Genomic DNA, 25,694 nt, shown 5'->3' on the forward strand with positions numbered 1-25,694 from the left:
AGGTCAGATGCACAGGAAAAATGATGTCGATATTTCAGTGGGTGCAAGTATGCACTGTTTTATTATCTATATCAGAAACTTGTGAATAATTTGTGGATAAAGTTCTCTATATGTTGTTGAAGGTTACATGGTGTTATAGGATGTTTATAAGGTTATTTTAGTTTCTAAACAAAAAAATCATTTGAAATATCTGATAAAACAAAAAGAAGCATGGTTGATATCTTGTCCTGTCTTGTCTCCTAACAGCCACAGCTTTTAGTGTCACTTTTATCATTAATGTGGTTGGTTAAATTTGGGGAATCGCTATACAAACTATAAATAAATGTCTTCTAATGGTAAATAATGGCAAAAATATATGGGACAAAGTTAAAATACTTTTCTTTAATACATTCATATGACATTCACATTACAGCAATTTTTCAGCATAACGGAAACTTTAATACTACTGAATAGGAACAGCATGGAAAAGCAAAATGCAGAATCTACAAGAATCATATTGCATCCTAAATTGATACAATAATATTGTTTTGAATCTGACAATCCTATATTGTCTTATTACACGACTTTGTTCAATATTCGAATCTGATCGGTCAATCACGGCGCTCTACGGTCTGTTATTTCTTTTTAACAGACCGTTGCTATGTATAACAGAACGTTGCTATGGGCGCAGTTCTAATGTCGGACTCTGGCGGACCGTTTTCGTGTCAAATTATTAATTTCTTAAGTAAGTACCCTTGTAATAAGCGGGATAATGTACAGCTAGCGGGTCATTTTTGCTTCACGTCGGGGGGGCCGCATCGCCCTGTCTGGGTTTATTTCACAACAATGACCGGCTCGCTGTACATTATCCCTTATTGTTTATTAAAATATTATTCTTATCATATTTTACAAATGCGTACCAAAAATACTGCTATGTGACAAAAAAAACATGAAAAAAAATCAGCAATACTTTAAGGATATCTTTGGTTGTGGAGTTGGCAGTGAATATACACTGCCAATGCTTGTATTTACACTAACATTGCATTATAACAGCATTTATTTATTTACATTATTTATTAGCCATTAGTAAGATCACTAATAACAACTGAAAAACCTTTTGTACCGTATTGTAAAGTCGTACCGGTAACACTTTACGAGTTATAGTTCTATAAATACATATATATATAATAATAATAGTTTATATTCTATGTGGTTTTCTGTACCATCTGGTAAATGTTCTGTATTTTATAATATAATAAACACTTATACTGTATCTGCTTATGGCTACATCATAGTGTGTTATATAAACCTTTTATTATCTGTTTATATACTGTTTATAGGGGAGATTTAAAATAAGGTGTTACTGTAGTACCAAAAATAATAAAATTTTGTCTATAAATCAAGTAAATTCCGACTACTCCGAATACTTAAAAACAAAGCTGAGCTCAGCTGACATTTAACTTTGAAAAGCTGCTGTGTTACAAAATGTTTTTTTCCAAACAAGGCGGCAACAGCCAACTAGATTCCTCACACGGTATGAACAGGCGTGTCCTTTTCCACTGCGGTCACTTCTTCAATCTGAAACAGAGAAGAAAAAGGCAGACAACAATGAAAACGGTGCATTCTGTCCCACAGTCACTCGTCCTGCAATCACCTGCTTTTTCCACTTGTAACTTCTGCTTTGGCCAAGTTTATGTGGCCTTTTCCATGACCTTTGACCTCTATGGAGAAACATCTGTTTGAGGGAAAGGATAGCTGACATAATCCTACTTCACCTTTATTGATGTGATTTATGCTAAACCAAAAAAACAGCGAGAATCCCTGAGCGTTATGTGACAGCAGGACAGGGAGGGTCGGATTTATCCAAATATTTGTCTCAATAAATACAGAATTAGCTATTTCTATTACTTTTACTCTTTACAGCATTCAATTAAAAACACTGCTGATACTTTCAACAGGTTTAAGGGCCAGCTGGTCTATTGCACTTTGACCATCATTGTTCTCTCAAATTTGACCTGAGTTAATCTGAACTGCTTCCAATATAAAGGAGTTTGTTTTGTGACTACTGAGGCTCAGGTTGCAGGTAAGACTTCACATTGATCTTAGTCTATACAGCTATGCCGAGTTGAGCCACGGGGATAGATAGAGATCTAGAGAGGCCAGTTAGCCACTATAGTGAGACCTGGCTGCTGAAAGATTGGGAATTCCACAGGGGATTTAGTAGTGTGGAAGAAAATGCTCAACTGAATCCCATGCAAGGATGTCCATCCTTTTCAGTCACCCACAGATGCCATTCAGGTAAAACAATAACACTTTGTGAGGTTAAGTTCTTTTGTTCTGTCTTCTACATGATATCTGATGTAAACAAGAAGTTTCTGATCAAAATAAGGGTTAGAAATTAAAGTCTTCACTTAAATATCCACAGTTCAACGTAATATGCGTCACTGAACTGAACTTGTATGTATTTTGTGAAGTGATGAGTGTCTTTGTTGGGGCTATTGGCACGAAAAGGAGCGTACACAAAAACAGAAGTGGGAACAACTGGAGCGATAAAATGCATCGGACCTGATGGATTGATTACTCCAAGGTTAAGTTTCCTGAACTAGAATGAGGGATGTTGTTCACTGCAAAACAAGATTTATGGCTCAGCTGTAAATAATCTGAATATTCGTTCAAAGCATTCCAGGAAATAAGTAAACATGCCAGAAACCAAACTCTCAAATTATTCAAGTTATGCAGAAATATAAGTCATACTTTGAATAGTTCAGCTACAAGTGAAAGTATTGAGATGGTAATCACAATAGTGTAAAATAAATATGGATATTTTGTGTTTGATTTAGTGTTAATTTCAGAATTGTGACTGAAATAGTTTGAATTAGGGTTATAAATGTGGTCAGATTTGAATTCGGTCTGGGCTAAGGTCAGGGTTTTTACCCTGGTCCCATCATGCAGGGTAAAAAGTACTCATTTTTATTTGCTCCTTGTGAAATCAATGCACTTAATTTGCACTGAACCTTGACTTGACTGTACTGCTCAGCAGCACTTTATCATGGCTACCATTACAATGCTTTGACATTTTTAACAGACAGATACATCTTTTTTTACTTGGTTGTTCCCGTAATTGTTGTGATTAATGTCCCATGTCCTCTTGTATGTTTATGTTCTTTTGCCTTGACTGCCAAATTTCCCCTCGAGGGACAATAAAGATGAAGTGAATTGAAGGCCGCTCACACCAGCATTTAAAACGGCAAACTTTCGTAGCAAAATCAACGAATTCTAAAGCAGTTGTTGTGCAGTTGTTGTGATCAGTAGATTTACTCGTAGGGGTAAAGTAAATACGCACAAATCGCGTGCTGTGAGTTCAACTTTGGTGAACTTTGACACATGAATTTGTGCCACAGGCTGAAAGAAAGTCATCCTGACGGTGCTGACCTTTGACGGGAAGAAGTGCTGGAGAGTCCAAAATGGAAAAAGCTGTCATTTAAATGAACTTAGTTAACTAAAGTCAAGTCAATATAGCCCAATATCATAAATCACAAAGTTGCCCTCAAACGACACCCTCTGTCCTTTGACCCTCAATTCAGATAAGGAAAAACTCTGCAAAAAAAAAACCTTACTGGTACATTAGCAACCAAGCTTTGCAAGCTAGCTAGCCCCATCAATAACTCTACACTAAATGAGATGAATCCTGAGAATAAAATGCCAGAGTGGAGTAAATAGCCCAGAACAATGAAAATGGAAAGAGCTATTTTGATTGACTAGCGCTAGTTGGCTCGCCTGCTACAATAATTTACTATCTCTGTGTGTAGTCACGGTAACACTTTACAATAAGGGACACAAAAATGTGAGTCGTTACTCGGGAACGAATGAGGAACGAATGAGGAACTGCTAGTGAACCATTAGTTAATGAGTAACTCAAATTGTATAGCTAATGATTATAAAACGAGTGAGGAATGAATCACTAACGACTTGATAATTGATGAATTATTAATGAGTAAATCTCTAATAATTCCTAATGGAGGACTATATAGTGGTGAGTTACTAGAGAACAGACGGGGAGATCCTATATTATTGAAACATTAAGTAATGATTTGTTCATGAATATATATGACTTGATCATACTGACCACTTGGTTGTTCCTGGTTAACTCTGAATCAGCTGCTGAGCGGCACAAAACTAGTAATGACTCTACATCACAAAGTTTCTAGAGACACATATTTCGCAAGGATGGGGCTGATGAATTTCGCGGTTCCACTTTCTGGGGTGAGGTGCAAAAAAAGAAACCGCAAATGACTGCGGTCTTCACTATCAAATTCAAAGTGTCAGCATTGGATAATTCTTATGCAGTGCCACCTGTTACCTTGTACTGACTAATACCTGATGGTATACTGTAGTGTGAAATATACCCATCAGGCTTGACGTGTAGCTTTCATAACAATTCTTCAATGTTTCAACATCAAATGAGTGACATCAAACCAAAGGTAACTAAAGTTTTAACATTTTCAGGAGCTTTCATTCAGCATCATCTGAGTTCACTTTAAACTGTTTGTGAATGATGAGAGACAGAGATGTAATGAAGCAACGGCGTGACAGTTTGACACTGCCGGAGGAATGTGGAGTCGATGCCCGAGGCGATACCAGCAGGTGAGTGAACGTCCGTCTGTCAGCGGGCCTCCTGATCACAGCGGCCCTGCCAACTGCACAAAGCTGGGCCAGGAATGTCTAAACCAGAGAACAAACAGGAGCGGAAACTGTCCCTACGACTGTAAACCTCATGAGGTTTGGAGTCGCAGGTCATTGAAAAAGTCAGCTGCACTGGGATTTGGGCGTGTGGTCATGAAAGCGGTTGCATTTTCATGCTGTGTTCATCTTTTTAGAGTAACTTGATCTCTTTAGTCATGCTAGCGGCCTGGATATAAGGCTGGCAACGTTGGTGATCAATCAGATGGTCGGTCAGTCCACAATTTCCAGACTAAAATATCTTGACAACTATTGGATGGATTGCCATCAAATTTAGTACAGATATTCAAGGTCCATAGAGGATGACTTTTACTTTGGTGACCTGATTTTTGTTAACATTGTCTTTGAAGGCATGCTGGCATTTAGTCCGTAGCTGTTTACTTAAAATCGGTGATTCATGATCTCTAAACTTTCAATCATGACAGACATGTTTTTGCTTACTCAGGACTGTTAATGCACATCCAAGCTTACAACCTGATTTATTTTACAATTAACTAGGGCTGTCAAAGTTAACGCTTTAATGCAAATTCGTTTTAATGCCACTAATTTCTTTAACGTATTAACGCATTTTTGCGATTTTTAGGTTGTAGCTGGCTCAGTTTTAAAGCTAGAGTGGAGATACTGGCATCATATGAAAGTAGAAAACCTAATGAATCTATTGCATTAGTAACTAGACAGAACAGAGGCAACGCGGTCAATATATCACAAAATGTCAAGGGTGTGATTGTTCACAACTAACCCGCCTTGACTCCACATCGAGTGTTGAATTTATTTCTGTATTCTCTACAAATTGTTTTCAATATGTGACCCCCCCCACCTCCTTCCTTTTCCTTCGTTAATAGACGTGCAGCATGGTGTAAAGAAGTGAAACATGCACTACTAAATTAAGACCCATAAATGTTTTGCGGGCCACCTGCCAAAGTATGGACTGGAGTACAAAGGAAGAATCTAGAAAATGTGTCACTAGTTGTAAAATGTCGATAGTTTAAATAGGGAAGGTCAAGGCCTAGCGTAATTTGACATCTCTTAAAATAAAAGAATGTAGGTCAGGGAAAGGAGAAGAAAGATTTTAAGTGATCACTTACTTTTATCTTGCTTCTAAACACCTGACTTGCGCGTTTCCTGCCGCAGGATAGTAATAAGCTAAACTCAGAATTACAAAATTGCACGCTTGAATATGAATTTATGAAAATTGCGTGACAGGTGGAGACGGAAAAGTGACAGAAAGGTGACATTTAGGCCAACCAGTAAGCAATTTTTCATGTCTCCCTCTATGTTTCTCGCAAATATTGTTTTCATATTTTTCAGGTTCTGTCATGTACAGCGGCCTTTGTTGAAATGTATCCTGGTTTGCGCTACACATCACAGCAGCCGCTGCACATCCAATTCTGCAGAGACTTGCTCAATGACAGACAAAGAATGTGAGCCAGTTGACTCTGACATTGAGGCCACATTATTCTCCTGCAGTCACTGTGCAGCCTTTAATTAGGATTGTCTGACCTATGACCTTTGGAAAGAACTTCAACCCAAAAGCCTCTGCAGGTCAAGGAAGAGAAGCAGGAAGAGGACACACCCTTTGGGTTTGATAAAGAGGTATGAGACAGGAAGCTAACTTGTAAGGACAACATACCGTATGCATTCAGATATAAAGGAAGGTACTGAATCAACCTCACATGTGTAATGATATCATGCTGAAAAGTTCTGCATTGGTTTCAGTTTGAAGACGATCAGATTGATCTCTTTTGTCATTGTCTGAGCTTTCTTTTCTTTTTACAAAAGTACGCCATGACCTCATAAGGGGCTCAGTTTCAAAACAAACACGAAAACAACAGCTCGTCTCCTCGGCCCATTTTGTTTGGTGCTCAGTTTCCAATATTTTGACGGGTGTTAAAGGGAAAGACATCCTCCGAAGTCAAAGGCCAAACACCACTGACAGATTTATTCTCTTTATATTTTGTCCAATAACTGTCACTTGTATGTCTGGCTGGAATGACTCGTAAATATTTACTTGTACATTGGAGCTTTAACAAGTGAAACTGAGCCCTCTGTTCAACTTGACCTTTGCCACCGGATGTTGTACCACCAACAGTTCTATTTCTGCCAAAGATTTTCAGGGATTCAACTACAAGTACAACCTCATTTCTTTTAAAACTCCTAAAAACTTTACAAATATTAAGTATTTCTCCACGATGTTGCATATTCATGACTACATAAGCGGCAATAAAAGTTAAGCTGCTTTCACATGATAAGAGATTTGCTCTTCACTCACTGTGAGGCTGGGCGCAGAGCCTTGCAGAGGCGGCAGGTTAAATATCTCCCCAATTTCTTAAGAAAGCAATGTCCACTGTTCTCTCTCCAATCCTTTTCTCCTAATGCTGAATGACAATGACTTATTGTTGAGTCAATATAATCCAGCCTTGGCATTATGCTATTGAGATAATATCAACACTGAAATAATGTAACATGAAGTGCTATCAAAGAGCCTCTCTTGCCTTTAAACTGCAAATACATGGGTGGACTTTAGCTTGTAGGTAAGAAAAATCTGTAAAATCCTTTAAGTTTATGTTAGAACATGAACATCACCAAAATCTTCACATGAAAAAAGTGATGACACACACAGTTGACAGCTTCCAAACTGCACGTACAGCATATAGTATAACCCTGACACAGCCCTTTAATGATGCAGGTCTAATAGCTATCTTCACGACTTTGCAATTGCAAGTATTCAATTTCTTGACCAAAACTAGATGTTTTGTGGTAGGAAGTCAAAGAGAGGAAGGGGCAGAACCAGCCTTTACCAGCTGTTCTCTTCAGTCTGCGTTTTCCGACGGTCCCTCCCTTCTGCGAAGCTGCTCAGGTGTAATGGCTGACCTGCCAGTCTGAACCACATCAAACCTCAGGAGCAGGAAGCTTCCCTTCACTGTTATTACTGAGATAAAGATCCTGCGTTCACCGCATGCACCATTGTTATCCTGCACACCGTAAATCTGTGTTTACACCTGCAAAGTTGTCCAAGGAAATTATGACTTCTGCTAATACTGGGAAGCAGGAAAAGGAGACAAATGGCTAAAAAGTAAAATATTTTAAACTCGGTTTATCCTGAGCAATGAAAGGACGCACATTATTAGGACTTATTTATGATACTAAAGCCACACAGGCTCATGAGTAACAAATACAAATCTTCAACTTCAGATCCTTGACCCTCCTCGGCTCCATGACCTGTCTCTGAACCAGCACCAGCACCCTTTCCAGAAACAGCCTCTGCAAATAAAACAAGCTGCTTCAAGCTTACTAGTAACCTTGTTTGTCTCACACAGTTAAATCTCACTCTCTTTAACTTGCCTCCTCCTCCTCGCAGTGAAATATTCATCCCTAGCGGTACAGACAGTTTCCTCCAACATTAGCCATCAAACATGAAAGCTGAGCTCTGACTGGAAAATAACACAGTGGAGTCCCAGGTCTAATTATGCTGGTTCTTAGTTTATGACCTGTCAGCTCATATCCATTATCCACAACTGCAGAAGGGCGAGCAGCCTTTCAACTTCAGTTTCCAGCTTGCTCATCACTTCCCGGACCAGGTGGGAATGAGTGAAGAGTTCACTTTTTTCCTTTTTCAAATAGCGTTAGTCACTGTTTCACAACACGTGTTCATTGTGTTATTTTGAAAGGCAGACTTATACTGGAAGACGCAACATTTCTCACAGTCTACTAGGGATATGATTGGTATTTTCTTTTACATTGAGTTTAATTATGACCTCCAGACTACAGACAAATGAATCTCAATCTAAAATTCATCTAGAACAACAGGTTTTCAACAAATATTCCAATGAACTTCCAGTAAAACTATTTGTACATTTTCACAGACGACAATTTACTCTGGTGAGAGTTTAAAGATACATTTGTATGAATGTGAGGGTTGTTTGTCTCAGAATACAGCGAGTGTTTACACATGATCCTTCCTCACCTCCAGTTGTTTTGTATGAGGAACAAAGAACTGAAACCGTATCAATAGCATGTTTGACAGCTTACCAGCAGGTTTTGCACAACTATTGGGTTACATGCTGTCAGGTAGAGCGATATTATTAGAGACCACAAATCACTGAGACAAAGGTAAACATGTTATTGCTTATCTTGGATCGTGTTTCGTGATAATTGCTTTGAGTTCATACAATCTATATCATTAAGGGCTTGCTACACACCTAAAAACTCAGCTTTGGTATAAAACATCTTGGTATTTATTTCAATATTTTCTGCAAGTGGAAGAGTCTTGTCACAGGAAAGGGGACTTTGATTCTTTCACAACTTTAAACGTTACACCATCAGACAGAAATACTTCTAGATGTCATTCATCTAAAAAAATGTGTTCAAAGTAACAGTATTCTCCAGTCTCCTAGAAATGATATTTCTACATCATAGTACTGTTTTTTCCCAATTAGATAGATGTCAGTTATCCTTTTAGTCATCTTGAAGACCCACTCACTATGTGAACAGGTATTTAGAGGTGTATAGCATTAAAGCTGCGTGCCTTTGCTCAGATAGAGATGGGATGGGATTTCTGAAGCTGGTGTTTTTGTGAGAATGGAGATGATCCGTGACGGCTAACACGGCGCATCTGAGCAGTATAGCCTCTCTGATGTGAGCTTATCATCAGCTGTTAAGAGTGGTGTGAATTCTTTCCGCCCTGAGTATTTCTGAGCAGATAGGAAGAGAGAGGCTGTGCAGGTGCAGATGCGGGCCTTAAATACTGAAGCACATGATGATTAGACAGAGAGGGCCCATGTTAGTACTCGTGTGAGAGGAATCTCATCAATCAGTGGAAGATACAGCAGGAGGAACCAGACGGAGGATGAGTGAAGCCAAGTGTGGATTACAGAGGGATTTTGATGGAAAAAGGTGCATTAATAAAGTAAAGGAGCAACTGCTTTATCATAATTATTTAGAGCATGTAGACCTTGTGGAAAGGTTGCCTTTCTCTCTTTTCACTAGCCCCTTTTCCCCAAGATTAACAGTGTTTTTGTGTCTGCTTAATTATTCATTTCAGTCCACAGTTTATTTGATACATTATCAATTAATAAATGAAACAGGCTGGTTTAGTATGTTATTTTTATGGGTTCATAGTATTTTTGTTGTTGTTTGCCCAGCTGCCCGGATGTTGGGATTGATCAGCTGCTCAGCAGCTCAATCGAGGAAAGTGCAAACAGGTTTGCATGTAGGAAGATAATTCTGCAGCCAATGACATTCAGTAATTTTCCTGTTACGTTTGTCTGCTCATTGGTGTGGATGGGTGCTTGCTAGGAGGCTGCAGCTTTCTTTTGTTTGGTGTTCTTTTTATTCAGTTGAATTTAGTTTTATTGAAATTCCTGGGTCTCATTTTTGCCTTTTGTTCCAGTAAACCTTTTGTTAACAAATGCTTTTTTTTTGCACTTCTACCTGGTTCTTCAACATCCCTTTTTAGAGTTTTTCGGTGCCAAACCACCTCATCTGCCCTTTATATAGGGTGGTGGCACTACAGACCTATTAGATGAGAATGAAGATTCATTTTCAACCTTGGAATAGGGTCATTTAAATAAAAAAATCTGAACTCAAGATCCACTGATGAGCTTTTCCCTTGGTCCTCATCAGTAAATTGAGTTGGCTCAGTTGTCATCATGTGTCATCACCTAAGAGTGAAACTTTGGTCACGTCATAATGAAGATGGAGACCGTGAGACACAGTTAATAGATCAGGAAAGGGCTAATAAGTGGACCTACATATAATGTTATTGCTGGCAGACCTGTAGTTACTTAACACACACAAATCCATGGAAAAGAGTCATTTAGAGAAGCAATCAAAAGTAAAGTTGAATCATATAGTGTATGTTGTGATACTGACTTTTTCAACTGGCATAGAGGCTAAGTTTACTGGTGCAGCTTCCAGTGTGTATTTATAAACTATTGGATGTCAGACTGTCAATGTGATTTATAATTTTGGGGACAAGCACACTTTATAATTTTAGATTTAATGGGTTATGACTTCTCTATTTTTAATATCTTAATTCAGGATGGGAAGCTGTAACGCAGCGCTCCCAGTGGTTGTACACCGGGTGTGTGGACCTGCAGTTCAGGGTGGGAGTTTTTCCCTTACCTAACACCTGAGCTGACTGAACAGTGAAGCAGCTGCAACAGAGTCCACTGTGGTCTTACCGAGTTCCTGAAGATCAACACGGGGGCAGAGAGGCGATGTGTTTCACACCGGACAATCAAGAGGAACGTCCCAGAAGAGACGGATCCTCTTCACATCTGTTTAAAAGAAGCACAGAGGGTGGTTTAGAGATCAAGATGTTCAACTCAACAAGAAATTGCTGTTATGGAACCTGATTACTTTCTTATACTGTAAGTTAGACAGAAGAGTCAATGAATCATTAGTACCACTAGGGAGGGATCATTTTACAGCCAGTGTGGAGAGGATACAGCAGCCAATAACTCCAATATGTGTATGTCCACCCGCTTCGACAGTAATCAGGCCATTAAATAGGCGTCATCAGTCGCTATAAGCACCATAGATGTGGGTCATTAGGGGCCGGCTACGCCTACTATGTTGTAAAAGTGAAACTTAAAAGCAACATGTTCTAACACATAAAACTGAATGAACTCAAACAAAACAGCTTCTTTAGGTTTAGGCAACAAAAACTCTTAAAGTTTAGACAAAAACCTTGTGTTTTGGCTTAAAATAACTTTGTTTCAAAAGTGAAAGCATAACTTAACGCTTGCGAGCACAAAGACAACTTTGTTGGTTTTACATGGTATCCAAACCCCGGTGTGCTGGGTGAAAGTCCTGTATTTTTTGTCCAATCCATTGCCCCCGACCCTCACCTCATATGGAGTTTCACGCTGTCAATACCCCAGTGCTTGACTTCCACTTCTGCTCTTGTCATAATTACTACGGTCGCTAGAGGTCACTGTCGACTTCTTTGTACCTTCTTTTGGTGATCTACCATGTGAATAAATGATAAAACCTACTATTGGGTGTGGTAGGTCCCTATTGACCCACATCTATGGTGTTTATAGCGACTGATATCGCATATTTAATGGCCTGGTAACGGTGTAATCGACGCAATATATTAAAATAGACTTGGACTTATCTTTTAATGTTGTACAGGAAAGTGAATTTCCACTGAAGAAGGTTACGCAATATACCCGGAAACAGAGTGAATGACTGCATAGTTGTAAGTTCTTGTTTTTGTCACCCGATTAGTGGAAAATGTGTTGAAATGAGTCATGTTGCAGTAAGTTGGAACTGAGATATGAACAACAGAAGTCTCACTCTGTCACTATTTTGCCAACATAACTACCATGCAGGTCTACAGTAAATTCAACAAACTATATACTAGCAGCTGTCTTATTGCCTAATCCTAAATGAATGAAGACATACAATATAATCGGTAGCTGTTTATTTTTGTGTGACTGAAATAATAAACATCTCAGATAGTACGAGGAATGATGATGATAAACTTTAAATACCAACCTCTCTTCTGACTGAAGTCAGCATTGTTGCTGTTGTTCTCATTCGTCTCCTTCAGCGTCTCCACTGATGTCTTGTTGGAGACAACGTCTTCGTCATCAGTTTTCTCCTCCACACTCGGCTCAACAGGTGCAGGAGGACTCGGCTCAGCGACGACGTCCTCTTTGGGTTTGTCCTCGGACTTGTCTGGGGATGGTGCCGGAGCTGCAGACTCAGCGCTGGGATCAACAGCAGATTTAACAGCCTCAGCTGTGAAGGACAACAAAAGCAATCCACATTGCTTTTTCATTAAAACTGTTGGACACATATAAGTGAAAACAATATGTGGATGAATTAAAACAACACACAGCTTGAGTCATAATGGAATAAACTGGAAAAACACAACATTTATGTCATGTCCTTTTAACAAGAAGTTAGACTGTTGCAATGAATTAATTGCGTAACGTTGTTGAGACATCATTTAAACTTCTGTGACACTGCAGATTTGATAATTGGTTCACTGCGTTCTGCACTTAACACCCACATAATAACAGTATTTCCACTCATATAGCCTGAAGTGGTTTTTGCCCTATCTGACGGTCTGGGGGGGAGATTTCTCTCGGGCGAAGGTATTTCAGGAGGCCACCATGTTGGTAATGAGGCGGCTGATTACTGACCAGTTCCTAATGAGCTACAGCCATGCAGCTGTTGGAGGCTGTGGGAAAGTAGGGTGGCCCCATCATTATCTGACCTAGGGTTAGGTGGAGGGAAAGCGGAGATGAAGTGGAGAGGAAGGTGAGTAAGATAGCTCCTCGGGCGTCTTTTCAAGCTTCAGGGAATCATCACTTCTGTCTGGTTTATGGCGGATGACTAGACGCTTTCACAGGTGGACTCTTGACCTGACCTTTAGTATGCACACACCGGACATGTGATCTGTAGTTTGTACTTGTTGTTATCTTAAAAATCATTGGTTAGAGTGCAATATTTAAATGAATAGTTTGATACCACTCTCATGTCCGTGTGTTACGTACTGAGATAGAGCCAGGTGGCAATTATCTTAGCTTAGAGACTGGAAGCAGGAGGAAACTGCTAGCCTGGCTCTCTCCAAAGTAAAGAAAAATGCTTACCAGCACCTCTAAAGCTCACTAATTAACACCTGGAGAACAACAGCTGGGCGCAGTGACAACCCAGACCTTTTCAAGAATGAAACTCTCTAAAATATCTCAACTAACAGATGGATTGCCTTGAATCCATCATTTGGTACAGATGTCCATGGTGCCCAGAGGATGTATCCTAATAACTTTGGTGACTTTTCATCTAGCGCCATCATCAGGTCAAAATTTCTGATTGTCCAATACTCTGGTGTAATCATAGACTGTATATAAGAAATGGACATAGTCACCGTGACATCACCCATTGGTTTGCGGACTGCCGTTTTGAAGCCTCGAGTTCGGCATTTTGGTTTTTGCAACCAGAAGTGACCCGAGAGGGTAGAGCTAAGTACTACTAAACGCTGAATAAGACATTTCTTGGCGACCAAAATGTTAATATCAACTTTCATGAACGAAAACCCACTGTGAAAGGGTTAAAGTTTTAAGATGAAAACACGGACAACACCGTAGTAGCGACCTGTCAATCACAAGGTAGCCACACGCTAAAGCATCCCCTGCTTTGTGGTCTATTTGACTCTAAATGGGACCATAATTTACTAAATGAACATCATACTGTATTGAAGCAGACTTAAACTAGCAACTGAGACCATAAACTCATGTTTACAATGTTTACTGAGGTAATAAATCAAGTGAGAAGTAGGGTCATTTTCTTATAGACTTCTATACAATCAGACTTCTTTCTGCAACCAGAGGAGTCGCCCCCTGCTGGCTGTTAGAAAGAATGCAAGTTTAAGGCACTTCAGCACTGGCTTCACTTTTCAAACCCGGAGGTAGCCCACTGGATGTATTCTATGGCCAAGTACCTGCAAAACTAGGGAGGGTCTTCAGCTTGATTGAGCTCACCTGGGTGTCCCAGGTTATAAAAGTTGCCCAATGTGTTAATTCTCTCTCCCTTCCTACAGCCACATCCACCCTGCCTCACCTTCTTTTGGTTCTGCACCTTCAACACCTCCACAGCACGCATGCCACACATCCATGCACTACGTTAATTTGCAGACGTTGCTGATCTACACACTCCATTGTTCATTTGAGTTAATAAATGATGTTTGGTTTTAGGTATAACCTTGCGTTGACTTCCTTTTTGTCACATTCCCTGAGCCAGTTTATGACAATACACATCCAACACCTGTATGTGCACCTTAATGGATATCCTGTATGTTCTTCTCTGTGTCAGTTTTCTTGGCCTGTGTTTTTTATGACTTGCAGTTTTTATTTTAAACTATACACATCAGTCATACCAAGATGACACATTGGATTTCAGAATGACTCAAACTCCTCACCTCCACCCCCACCACTGTCCAACACGGAAACAAGAGGGGTTTATCTGCATGTTGTAATATGTGCAGCTTGCAAAGTATCTGGGTACTAACAGTCTCATTTTCTTCTTACATTATACTAGTTGCCCAGTGTTGCATAAGTTACTCTAGTCCTCAGTTTGAACAATGATGTGATGTTTTTCTGTGGTTTAAAGATGCTTCTCATTATCACTGAAGGAAACAAACCACAAACATTCAAGTAGCTTCCACTTTAGATGCAAAAACAACTTCTCAATGTGATATCAAAGCTGCTCATTATACTACAGTCACATTAGCGACAACTCTAGCAACCCAAAAGGGATGAGGGGAGACCGTTTCAGCGTTTCTAGGAAGTCAGAGGTGTGGGATGTGTGAAGTTGTGGCTGTTTGTGGTTATTTTCGGTCTTCTTCCGCATACAGACATGTCTAGTAGGTGCTGCAGAATATTAGCTTTGAATTCTTGTCACAGTGATTTTGTAATTCACACTTTGGCAAGCGTCTAGCTAATTCAGCATTCACTTCACCAATTGAAACACTTGAGGTAAAACAGGTGTGTTTGAGTGCACCGGACAAGCAGTCATTATCAACCAAATCAGATTCTTCTTCTTGTCATCAAGTTGAATCTAAACAGCAGTAACAAACCCAGGTGCATGATTAGATATCTGGCTGCCCACCAGCTCTGATTACTCACAACATGGAGAGGAGGATAACCATTTGAAAGGTAGCTGCTTTTCAAAGCGGACATCAGCACTGTCCATTGAAACAAAGTGTGGCCCAGGGCAGAGAGGCAGGCCCAGGCATGAACTGTACATTTCACCTTTCTAATCCAGCCTGGGAAGACGTCTTTGAGTAAAACAGGAACATTTCATTCATTCTCAGACAAATGAAAACGTGAAATGAAAAGAGGAGAATAAACACTTGTGCTTTCTAAGCATGCACTAAAAGGCACAAAGTGTCTAGTTAACAATGTAGCAGAAAATATTCAAATTATAGAGGTAGTCATCCTCTTGAATTCACAAATATTTTGTTACCCACATCTGGATTTATAGACTTGCTGACTTGCTGCTTGGTATGTTTTTTTAATCAGAATTTGAATTATATATATTATATATTTATTCTATATATTATATATGAGGTGTCAGCTGCAGCTGTGGCAAACTGAACAAGCTTGTCATTTGTTAACTTGGCTTCCATTTCCACCATGTGGTAGACATGAGTACTGCAGGCTTGTCTCTTATAGTAACGGACCGTTAAGTGTGAGCTTGTGACACTTTACGTCACAGACATTTCAAAATTTTCCGAGGTAGTCCTTCTGAATTCAACAAGTTGTTTTTCAAGCTCTGTGTGAGTCACAGACTTTCAGATTTCCTTCCCGTAAAAGTCACACCTACTGTGCTTACAATCAATTCATTAACATCTTGTGGCTTGACAAAGTTGATTGACATGTAGTAAAAATCTAACATTATTTTATTTCATATTTGTTATGCTGACAAATCAATGTCTGTAGTGAAGAACAACACTTGTTCTATTCAGCACTACAATGTTCTGTGTGTCTGCAGGATGCTCACACTATCTCACAGTATCTCTCAGTGTTAATTTAGAGTGCGAAGAGCTCACAAACTCTACTTCCTTTTACTCAGTTTAACTGATCTTAAGAAAGAGGAAGGAAGAAAGCACACAATTAGCCCACAAAACATTTATAAATTCACAACTCTGTTGGCTAAAACTCAAGCTGTGAAAGTCCTTTTCTCTGAGCTCCATGATCAGTCAGAGGTTTGTCCTTACCTTTCTGCTCCTCCTGTACTTCAGGTTTGGCCTCTGGTTGTTGTGGCTCTTTAGCAGTAGTTTCTGTACTTTCAAAGGTTAGCAGGCCTGAAAAGCATACACAGATCAGGATATAAATGTTTCTGCATCAACAGAATAGCACATTTGGATTCATAACACTGTTGTTAATATACAAAAATGTGGGTGTGCCTGACTGACCGTTCTGAGGCGCAGCATCACCAGGCAACTCAGGCTCCACGGTGCTGAGAGGGATGTGGGCTTCATCCGGTCTGGACGTGAAGTCGACAGAATGGCGCTGTAAGAAGAGGGGATTCAGATACACACATATTAGTGCCACAAAATTTAAGGAATGGTTCGACATGTCAGTACGCTTAATATGAAGTAGGGGTGTCGCGATATACCAATATTGACGATAACCGTGGTATTTAAAAAGGAAGTATTGATATCATGTTAATGATACACATATGATAATATTGTGTAAATAATCCAATCTTAAAGTGGCGGTAGGCAGTATATTTTTTGGCATCATTGGGCAAAAATTCCATAATAACCTTTCAGCATATTGTAATTCAAGTGTTCTGAGAGAAAACTAGATTTCTGCACCTCCTCATGGCTCTGTTTTCAGGCTTTAAAAAAATCTTGGCTGTGCTCCGGTCATGTGACCGGAACTTGGCGTTCCTTCACCAGATTTCACAATGACTGCTGGGTCACAAACTTTCTCATTTTACAGCTAAACCGTGCACTACAAGATGATTCTGAAAACATTTGAGGCGAGAAACAGGCATTAACGTAACATAATATTGATCCATATTTGATCAGTGCGGCCTATTTTGACCGTTTGGTCGGAGTTTGCGAGTGATTGACAGCCGGCTCTCATAGACAGCAGATGGACAGCAGATCCCAGATCAGCTCTAAGTGCTTGTTTTCCTCCGGTCTGTGAAATCTTGCAGAAGTCGTTAGGAGCACCGGAGGACACAGAGGCAAATGTTTTTTTTCAGGTTACCTGTTTCATGTACTACTGTCAGGATATAGCGACCGTCTTATAAAATTAACTTTTTTAAATCATATTTGCTCCAATCTCGGCTACATCAGCTTTAAATAATTATATATGTAGGCTACAGTTATGGTTACACACTATCTCTCCACCTCCCTACACTCATATTTTGAGTGTAATTCATTTACCAAATAAGAGACAAAATGCCCAATAAACATAGTTTAAGATTAATTTGACTGATATCATTATTATTATTGTTATTATTATTAATAATAATAATTTTCTATAGATATCGCGATAATACCGTTATAGTGAATTATTTTGGCCATGTTAATCGTGTAGTGAAAATCAGCTCTGAAAGCTACTGACAGCAGGTGGTTAGTTTAGCTTAGCATAAAGACTGGAATAAAGGGGAAAGAGTGAGCTTGTCTCTGTCCAAAAGTGAAAAAAAATCTGTCTACCCACACCTCTAAAGCCACTAATTAACACGTTATGTCTCATTTGTTTCATCAGTAAGCCAAGAAATAACTATTCCTTGTTTGATAGTGGAAGCCAAGAGCTAATGTACTAACCCTTCCTCTCTTCCGTGCGAAGTAGCAGGCGACTCCAAATCCAACGGCTACGATGATGATCACAACCAGGATGATGATGCCTGAAGGAGGTCAAATTTGTTGTATATTATTTATAAAGTCGACATTTGCTCAAATTGAGGCTATGCAACGTGGCCCCAGACACAGACAAATATCTACTGTTTATGGCTAAACTTACAGTTAGACTCAAAAATACATTGAGGTTTGGTATCGTGTGATATCGTGTGATATCGTGTGCTGGAGCACATTTAAATGTAACTCACCGGTGCTGTCACCTGGAGTATCTTGCTTAGCCGTGGGGCCTGTAAAAAAAATACAAAATGAGTTTATATTTCAAAAGAGAAAAACGCCAAATCAAACAATGAATATTAAGCTAGGATGCCAGTAGCTATAAACCTGCAAATGAGAAGTCAAATAGTTTATTGTCAGAGGGGAAAGCTGCTTCGCGGTGTTACCTGTGTGATCTATCATAAGTACATGATAGAAAACACACAAAACTAAATTGTTACATTTTTTAAATTATTTTAATATTTTTTGATTTAAAGATATATTCAAAAAGCACTAAAAGAAAAGCAAAAGATAGATGCAGTGGGGTCACATTTCCTAACAACAGCCGTCAGAAATGGTGACCTCAAATGTTGCTAGCTAGCTCCTCTGCGGTCACAGATTTCTGTGTAACACCTGTCCTGTTCACCGGATTCGATTCATTATCAATTACATATTCAACTGGTTTAAAGCTGCATTAACAGATTTGTTTTGCGACTTTGGGGCAGTAAAACAAGCTGGAAACAAAACAGTGACATTATAGCTCATGTGTTAGTCAATAATTGCCTATTTACACTTTTAGCGTGTTATTGTCCAGCTGTTGAATATAAGTCCAATATTCACTTTCCTCAGTCTCTGTCAACTCCAGAGGGAAATATCTGGCTGTTTAGCTGCTAAATGCCCCACTGTGTTCACCTGCTAGTCGCTAACTTTGTCTGTCAGCCCTTTAGTAATAGTGTACATTATCAGAGTTTTTAGTGAGAGAGAACCAAAACAGTAAAGTTGTAAAACTGAAAACAATAAGTTAAAACATGCTAAAATGCTCTGCAGAGCTGCAGTCACCTTTCACAGTATGTAGGCCTGTGATCCATTGTTGTTATATTAAAATCAGGGCTGTCAAAGTTAACACGATGATAATGCGTTAATGCACATTCGTTTTTAACCCAACTTGCAATTTTTAGGTTGTAGCGACTCGTCCGTAGGAGGTAAAATAGCACTCCAAACTTGCGCTAAATTTTGGTGAGGAAAAAATGTCATGGCCATTTTCAAAGGGGTCCCTTGACCTCTGACCTCAAGATATGTGAATGTAAATGGGTTCTATGGGTACCCACGAGTCTCCACTTTACAGACATGCCCACTTTATGATAATCACATGCAGTTTGGGGCAAGTCATAGTCAAGTCAGCACACTGACACACGGACAGCTGTTGTTGCCTGTTGGGCTGCAGTTTGCCATGTTATGATTTGAGCATATTTTTTTTATGCTAAATGCAGTACCTGTGAGGGTTTCTGGACATAAGTTAAAATAAAAAAAAATAAAAAAATATATAAACACATTTGCATAAATAAGCATATTTGACAACTCCCATGTTGATAAGAGTATTAAATACTTGACAAATCTCCCTTTAAGGGACATTTTGAACAGATAAAAACAAAATAAAAAACTATAGACACTCATGCAATTAATCACGATTAAATATTTTAATCAATTGACATCCCTACTAAAAATATTGACCAATGCAGCTTTAACGTATTATAAATAATATTCATCACTCGGTCCAATTTAAACTCAGATATTTCTTTTTCTCCGTCATTTAACATTTTGATTTAACAAGCTAAAATGTACAGCAGGCGGTGAGAACTGTGTTTCTGTAATTAGCTTGTTCTTATTATAGCCAACAAAACGATGAATGTGGTTTATGCTCAAGATAAATATAATTTGAGTGGCATATAGGTTTCAGTTGTCCCCACTTATATCACAATGTCTGGCAATGTAAAACTGTCAAATCCTCAGACTAATCAAGGAACACCAAATTGTAGAACATGGTTTATTAATCAGCAGTCTCAACTCACCTATGGTGGTTGGTTTGGTGGTAGATGTTGGATCAGTGGGTTTAGGTTTGGTGATTGGGGACATTGTAGTCTGGGTTACATTGTCATTTGTAGAATTGTCACCACCTGAATCAGAGAAGCATTTTATATTCCACAGACAGGAGAAATCATAAAACAAAGAAGACATGATGATGAATGGACTGGCTATAGACATTTTCCAACTTGACAACATAAACATTTTTAACGGGCCCCTTTGTATTTGCTGTTGCAATGTTTGTTAATGCAGTAGCTGACAGGAAGTAAACTTAGACCAAAGCTGTTACCCTAGCAACAGAATGACAATGAACATTTCTATAATGGTCTTGTTTTTGGGGAATCCAACACTTATGGATGAATGCAAAAGGCAACAAATACAGTAGTTGAGAAAATAGCTCTCACCTATCTCTGTTGTTGAGGGTGAGATGGTGCCCTCGGTGCTGTTAGTGGTAGGGATAGTGACGGTAGAGGTGTCGGTGGTTCTGGTGACATCGGTGGTGGAGAGGTTTGTTGCAGCGGTGGATTCATTGGGAAGCGCTGTGCTTGTTGACGTCACATTTGCTGTGACAGAAGCCACAACCAAACCTGCAGAAAGGATACCGCCTTTTCAAAACTATCCAATAGGTGAACATAAGTTTAAAGGTACTGTTGATAACATTGATAACATTCAGCCACTAGATGTCTCCCTCCCATCTTCCATTGCATTCACTTTACAACAACTGGTTGCCAGGCACTTATTGTCACTTATTGTCAAACTCAGCCAGTTTTTTTCCACACTTATTGGAAACCTGATCACTGACGACACAGAGATACCACGTGATAACCAACATTGTTATGCTACTTGCTCACAGGCCTTGTTAGAAGTGGGAACCAAACATTACATATCTTCCACAGGGATAAACAAAACATTCATTTTGGACCCGCCAACATTTTTTAAATGCTTAATTCACAATCCTAATATATATGTATATATTTTTTAGGAAGTGCCATAGTTTTATTTTGGTACCTTTCTAAAACCTCTGTGGATGTTTTTTTTGTTTTTTGTCAATATTCATCTACATAAAAATATTATCAATAAGACCTTTAAGCATTAAACATTGGCAACAAGTTCAGATTTAAGAAACTTAACGTTTTTCTTTGTTTGTTTGTTGGTTGTCATTTTGTTGTGTCTTTGCACATATATAAAAAATAATTTATCACCAAAAAAGTATAATTTCTTTGCTGATCTATAAATCCACCCTTCACTACCTCATCAGACTGCATGACTTACAGTAGCTGTGTTAACTGTAAGTATAAAAGGGAACCAGCTGTGTATTACTGTATGTTAAGGTGTGGCCCTGCTGGTCGTATGATGTTTTACTCATACGCTCTGACTTTAGGGTTTTTATTTTATTAAACTAAGCATTAATATTTAATTTCCATTGCATTTTACTATCTATAATTAATTACCTGAAGCCAGAAAAAAAAGAACATTTGAGGTACAGGGTTCTCAGGAAAACTGTTATATTGACAACAAAGCTTAACACATTGTTAGCTATAAAACCAATGATTAATACAGTGTAATCAGGTGCATCTCAATAAAACACGTCAACATATAAAGAGCCTTACCCAGGATAAAGAAGGAAAGGCCGATCGATGGCATTGTAAGTTAGTTTGATGGCAGCAGCAACAGGTGGGAAAAGTCTAGATGTATTATCAAAGCTCTGAGCCCGAAGGTGATACTTTCAAACGCTGCTTTTCTTCCTCAATGCCTCAGAGTGTTGCGTGCCTCTAAAGGAACCCAAAAAGCGGATCAACGCCTCTGACCACAGCAGGATGCATCAAAGAACAGTATTGCTCAAATGGTGTTAGTGAGAGGAAGCATATTGCTGGTGCGTTGCTTCAGACTCTCCTCTCACTACAATACAAACAATATGAGGACTGTAAAAAGTTAATTCATTTAGTGAACAATAAGGCATATTTGTGCCACCTGTGAATATTGACCTTTTAGTGTTTTAGTATTTATTTCCTCTAAGCAACACATTGTAAAGTTATAACGACCAACTGTAAGTCTCTTTGTTGAGAAACTGATCCTGTTGCAAAATAGTGACTTGGTGCTATGTTTCCATTGTTGTCAGTGCTATCTTCTGCTCACTAGATGTCGCTGTGACTAAAGGGAAAGATGCCAGATGGTGATAATACAGTTGCCCTCTTTTCTTGCTGTAACTTTAACTTAACCTACATTTTATTTCCTGGCTGATGTACTAAAAAATAAATGAGGTACAAAAGGTTCACACAATGTAGGAATCATGTATTGAGGTTGTATTGCAGTTGTTTTTTTTAATTCATCAGGATCAGTAATAATATTGTTAAGGAAAAAGAGGACATTATGGTATGTTTTGTGGTGTGGTGGCTGAGGAAGATATGATAATGGTGAGAAAGCAGTTAGAGATGCAACAATCAGTCAATAAACAGAAACATAATAATAACAACTATTCGGATAACTGATATTTTAGTCATTTATTAAGCAAAAAGGTCAAATCCTCACTGGTTGCAGCTCCTCAAACGTGAGGATTTGATGAGGATCTTTGGGTTTTGGACTGTTAGTCAAATAAAATAGGACATCTGAATACATCTCGTTGGGCTCTGGGGAATCATAACAAGTATTTATCACTATTTTCTGGCATTTTATAGACCAAACGAGAAAAGAATCGGCTGATAAAACAAGCGTTATTTGCTGTCATGCTGCCTCTTTTTGACTGTTTATAAATGTGTTGAACAAGTGTGTCAGCATTACTTGTCATGTGTGGGTGTGGAGTAAAGGGTGTATGTGTGCTCAGCCTTGTAGGTTCATTTATTACTGTTTATTTCCTCATGCCAGTGGTAATCAGCGGCAGGATTAGTGTTAACTGCCACCCAGTCACTGGCAGGCTCCACGTGGGCCACCGCAGGCCCCTCCTGAACGCCGACTGGCCTCACCGGGTCTGTCCGGGTCCAGCTCGCTCTGACGAGGGAACTGGGAGTCCGCTTAACCTGGAGAAAGACCCCCGTCTGGCTTCCTCTCTGGGCCACCTATCACCACATCACAGAGCCCAGGCACCAGCACCAGGCCTGGCCCGCTGGATGAGCTAATCACTGAGAGGAGAGGAGAGGAGAGGAGAGGAGAGGAGAGGAGAGGAGAGGAGAGAAGAGAGGAGAGGAGAGTGTGTTTCTCTGTGTGTGTGAGAGAGACACAGAGAGGGGAGAGAGCCGGACCACCCACCCAGAGGATTCAGAGGCACAGGATTCACAGCCCATTCTGTTGACCTGCCACACCGCCCCAGCTCTGGGCAAGGCCCTCCCCAATTGTTCCGCCTGCTAACATGAGGAGGGGGGTTAGACAAGGGGGGATTGGGGGTGGACGAGCAGTAAACAGTGGGCTGAGCTTCTCTCCTTCAGCGCACAAAGGGGCTGAATTGTGTCGGGACTGGAGCACTTTTTAGAGTGGCCCTGCCATGGGGCCTGAATGAAACATCTGTGGAGGCTGAGCCCGAGGGAGAAAATGCTATTTTGCTGTTCAACCACACTGACAACCTGTTTTCTCTTTCTTTACCCCCCCATCCCATCCCATCCCATCCCACACCACCACCACCACCTCCCCTCACTGTTATTTCTCTCTTGGCCTTGTAAAACTATTCATACTGTATACTCACATTTGCCAAGCAAGTAACAGAGAAGCAACAGTAAATGAGAGAGAGATGACTTGAAAGTTTGAATGAGGATACACTGAACTGGAAACAGGATTTTTTATATATTTTCCTCACATCCTTATGAACCTGCACAGTATTTTCAATTAATTTGTATTCAACAAATACGTTTGTTAAATTAAAACATATCAATCAATGAAACAGTCTGCACTGTCTGTTGATCAGCGGCGCCCGGATTTCACTTTTTGATGTCCATCTGATTCCAGCTATGTACAACTCTGACATAGCTTGTAATAAATAATATATAATATAAACGTTGAGTCCTGATGAGCTATATACAAAAATGTGTAAATAGGGTATCAGTTAGCAAGTGTTAGGGTAACATTTTTGCATGAAGACAGTGGAAAACATGCAGGGATAAAATGTGATACGAAATATCATTTCATGTTTTTTCCAGAATTTGATTGCAAATACTTAAAGGAACAGCGTGTAGCACTTGTGGGGATCTAATGGCAGAAATGGAATATAATATTAATGAGTGTGTTTACTTTGGTGTATAATCACCTGAAAATAAGAATTGTTTCATGTTTTTGCGTTCGCCATCGTAGTTGTCCTACACGCTTAGCACATGGGAGATGTTTCAGTTGGTTGCAATCTGCAACCTCGCCACTAGATGGTGCCAATTTATACACACTGCACCTTTAAAGGAAAATTCCGGTTTATAACATCGTGGATCTTATGTTTCTAGTTTTGGCCATCGTTTCTATTCACTGTGATAACAGAGAGACAGGGCAAGAAACAAGCGGTGAGTCAGGTTGTAAACAAGCCAACTATTTAGCCAGATCATCTAAACGACATTATTTGGAGGTAAATCAAAAGTGAGTCTATCCAAAATGTTGGTGATAATCCCTTGTGTGTGTGTGTGTGTGTGTGCACAAGTACAGCAGGTATGGGAGGTCAAAGTTGATGCAAAGTTCATAATTTGACTTTGTTTTCTGTTCCAAATTAGCGTGGCTAACCTGAGGATTTGTTTAAACAACTATATGATAATCTGACATGTGTTTCTTGTCCCATCAAAATTTCAATGTAGTGATGTCGCCAAGCACAACCCCAGTGCTCTGCCTTAACTAATGCTTACCTCATTGATGGCCACAACTATGAAAATAAGTTCTTATACGCTGGAACTATTCTTTAAATCATGTGTGTGAGCTGCAGACAGCTAACGTCTTTTAATCAGATGACTACAGTGGCGGATGGAGGGTGTCGAGTCCCTCCATCCATCAACATCACGAACCCCCCACACACTCTGAGCCCTCCTTCCCGTCAGTCTTGCTCCACCATGTGCAGCTCAAAGAGAGGGACTACTGAGACATTTCAGTTTAATTGAAGGGGAAACAAAGATCCCTGCTTACTTCCTGGACACCCATTTTCTTTAATCAATTTCCTCCCTTTGGTCCTATATCATCTGTAATTACTTTCCCTTTCCCGCCCCTTGTGGGTTCCTCCTGAGAGCAAAGGTCCACATACACACATTATATAAGGACACACACATAGTTATTGCTAACCCCCTACCGTAAGCAGGCAATACCTTCGGCATCAATACTCTTTGCCCCCCTTTGGCTCCTCCAGCCTGAACAATGGAGAAGGCCCACTGGCTCCAGAACCCCACCAAGCAACCCCTGACCCTGCCCACCTACTCGACTAAACCCCTACGCACACACACACACACACACACACACACACACACACACACACACACACACACACACACACACACACACACACGCACACAGGTTCATGTGTTATGTACTCTTATATTCAAGTCGTAGACATTGTCACACATAGCTCACACGAGTCTGCAGT

The 25,694-nt window shown here is 39.7% G+C and overlaps 1 protein-coding gene across 1 annotated transcript; it reads right to left on the bottom strand.

Annotated features, from left to right (window-relative positions):
• Positions 1 to 361: 361 nt before the first annotated feature.
• LOC141764309 (uncharacterized) lies at positions 362 to 21,929 on the bottom strand. Its single transcript, XM_074629402.1, has 10 exons — positions 21,775 to 21,929; positions 20,569 to 20,751; positions 20,152 to 20,256; positions 18,298 to 18,336; positions 18,017 to 18,096; positions 16,649 to 16,745; positions 16,451 to 16,537; positions 12,223 to 12,468; positions 10,902 to 10,997; positions 362 to 1,557 (listed from the first exon to the last, which is right to left on the bottom strand). The coding sequence occupies exons 1-9, from the start codon at positions 21,806 to 21,808 to the stop codon at positions 10,945 to 10,947; spliced, it is 924 nt and encodes a 307-aa protein (XP_074485503.1). The 5' UTR covers positions 21,809 to 21,929; the 3' UTR covers positions 362 to 1,557; positions 10,902 to 10,944.
• Between the last annotated feature and the right edge of the window lie 3,765 nt (positions 21,930 to 25,694).

This window comes from Sebastes fasciatus, chromosome 3, assembly GCF_043250625.1.
Source record: "Sebastes fasciatus isolate fSebFas1 chromosome 3, fSebFas1.pri, whole genome shotgun sequence".
In the NCBI taxonomy this organism is placed as follows: domain Eukaryota; kingdom Metazoa; phylum Chordata; class Actinopteri; order Perciformes; family Sebastidae; genus Sebastes; species Sebastes fasciatus.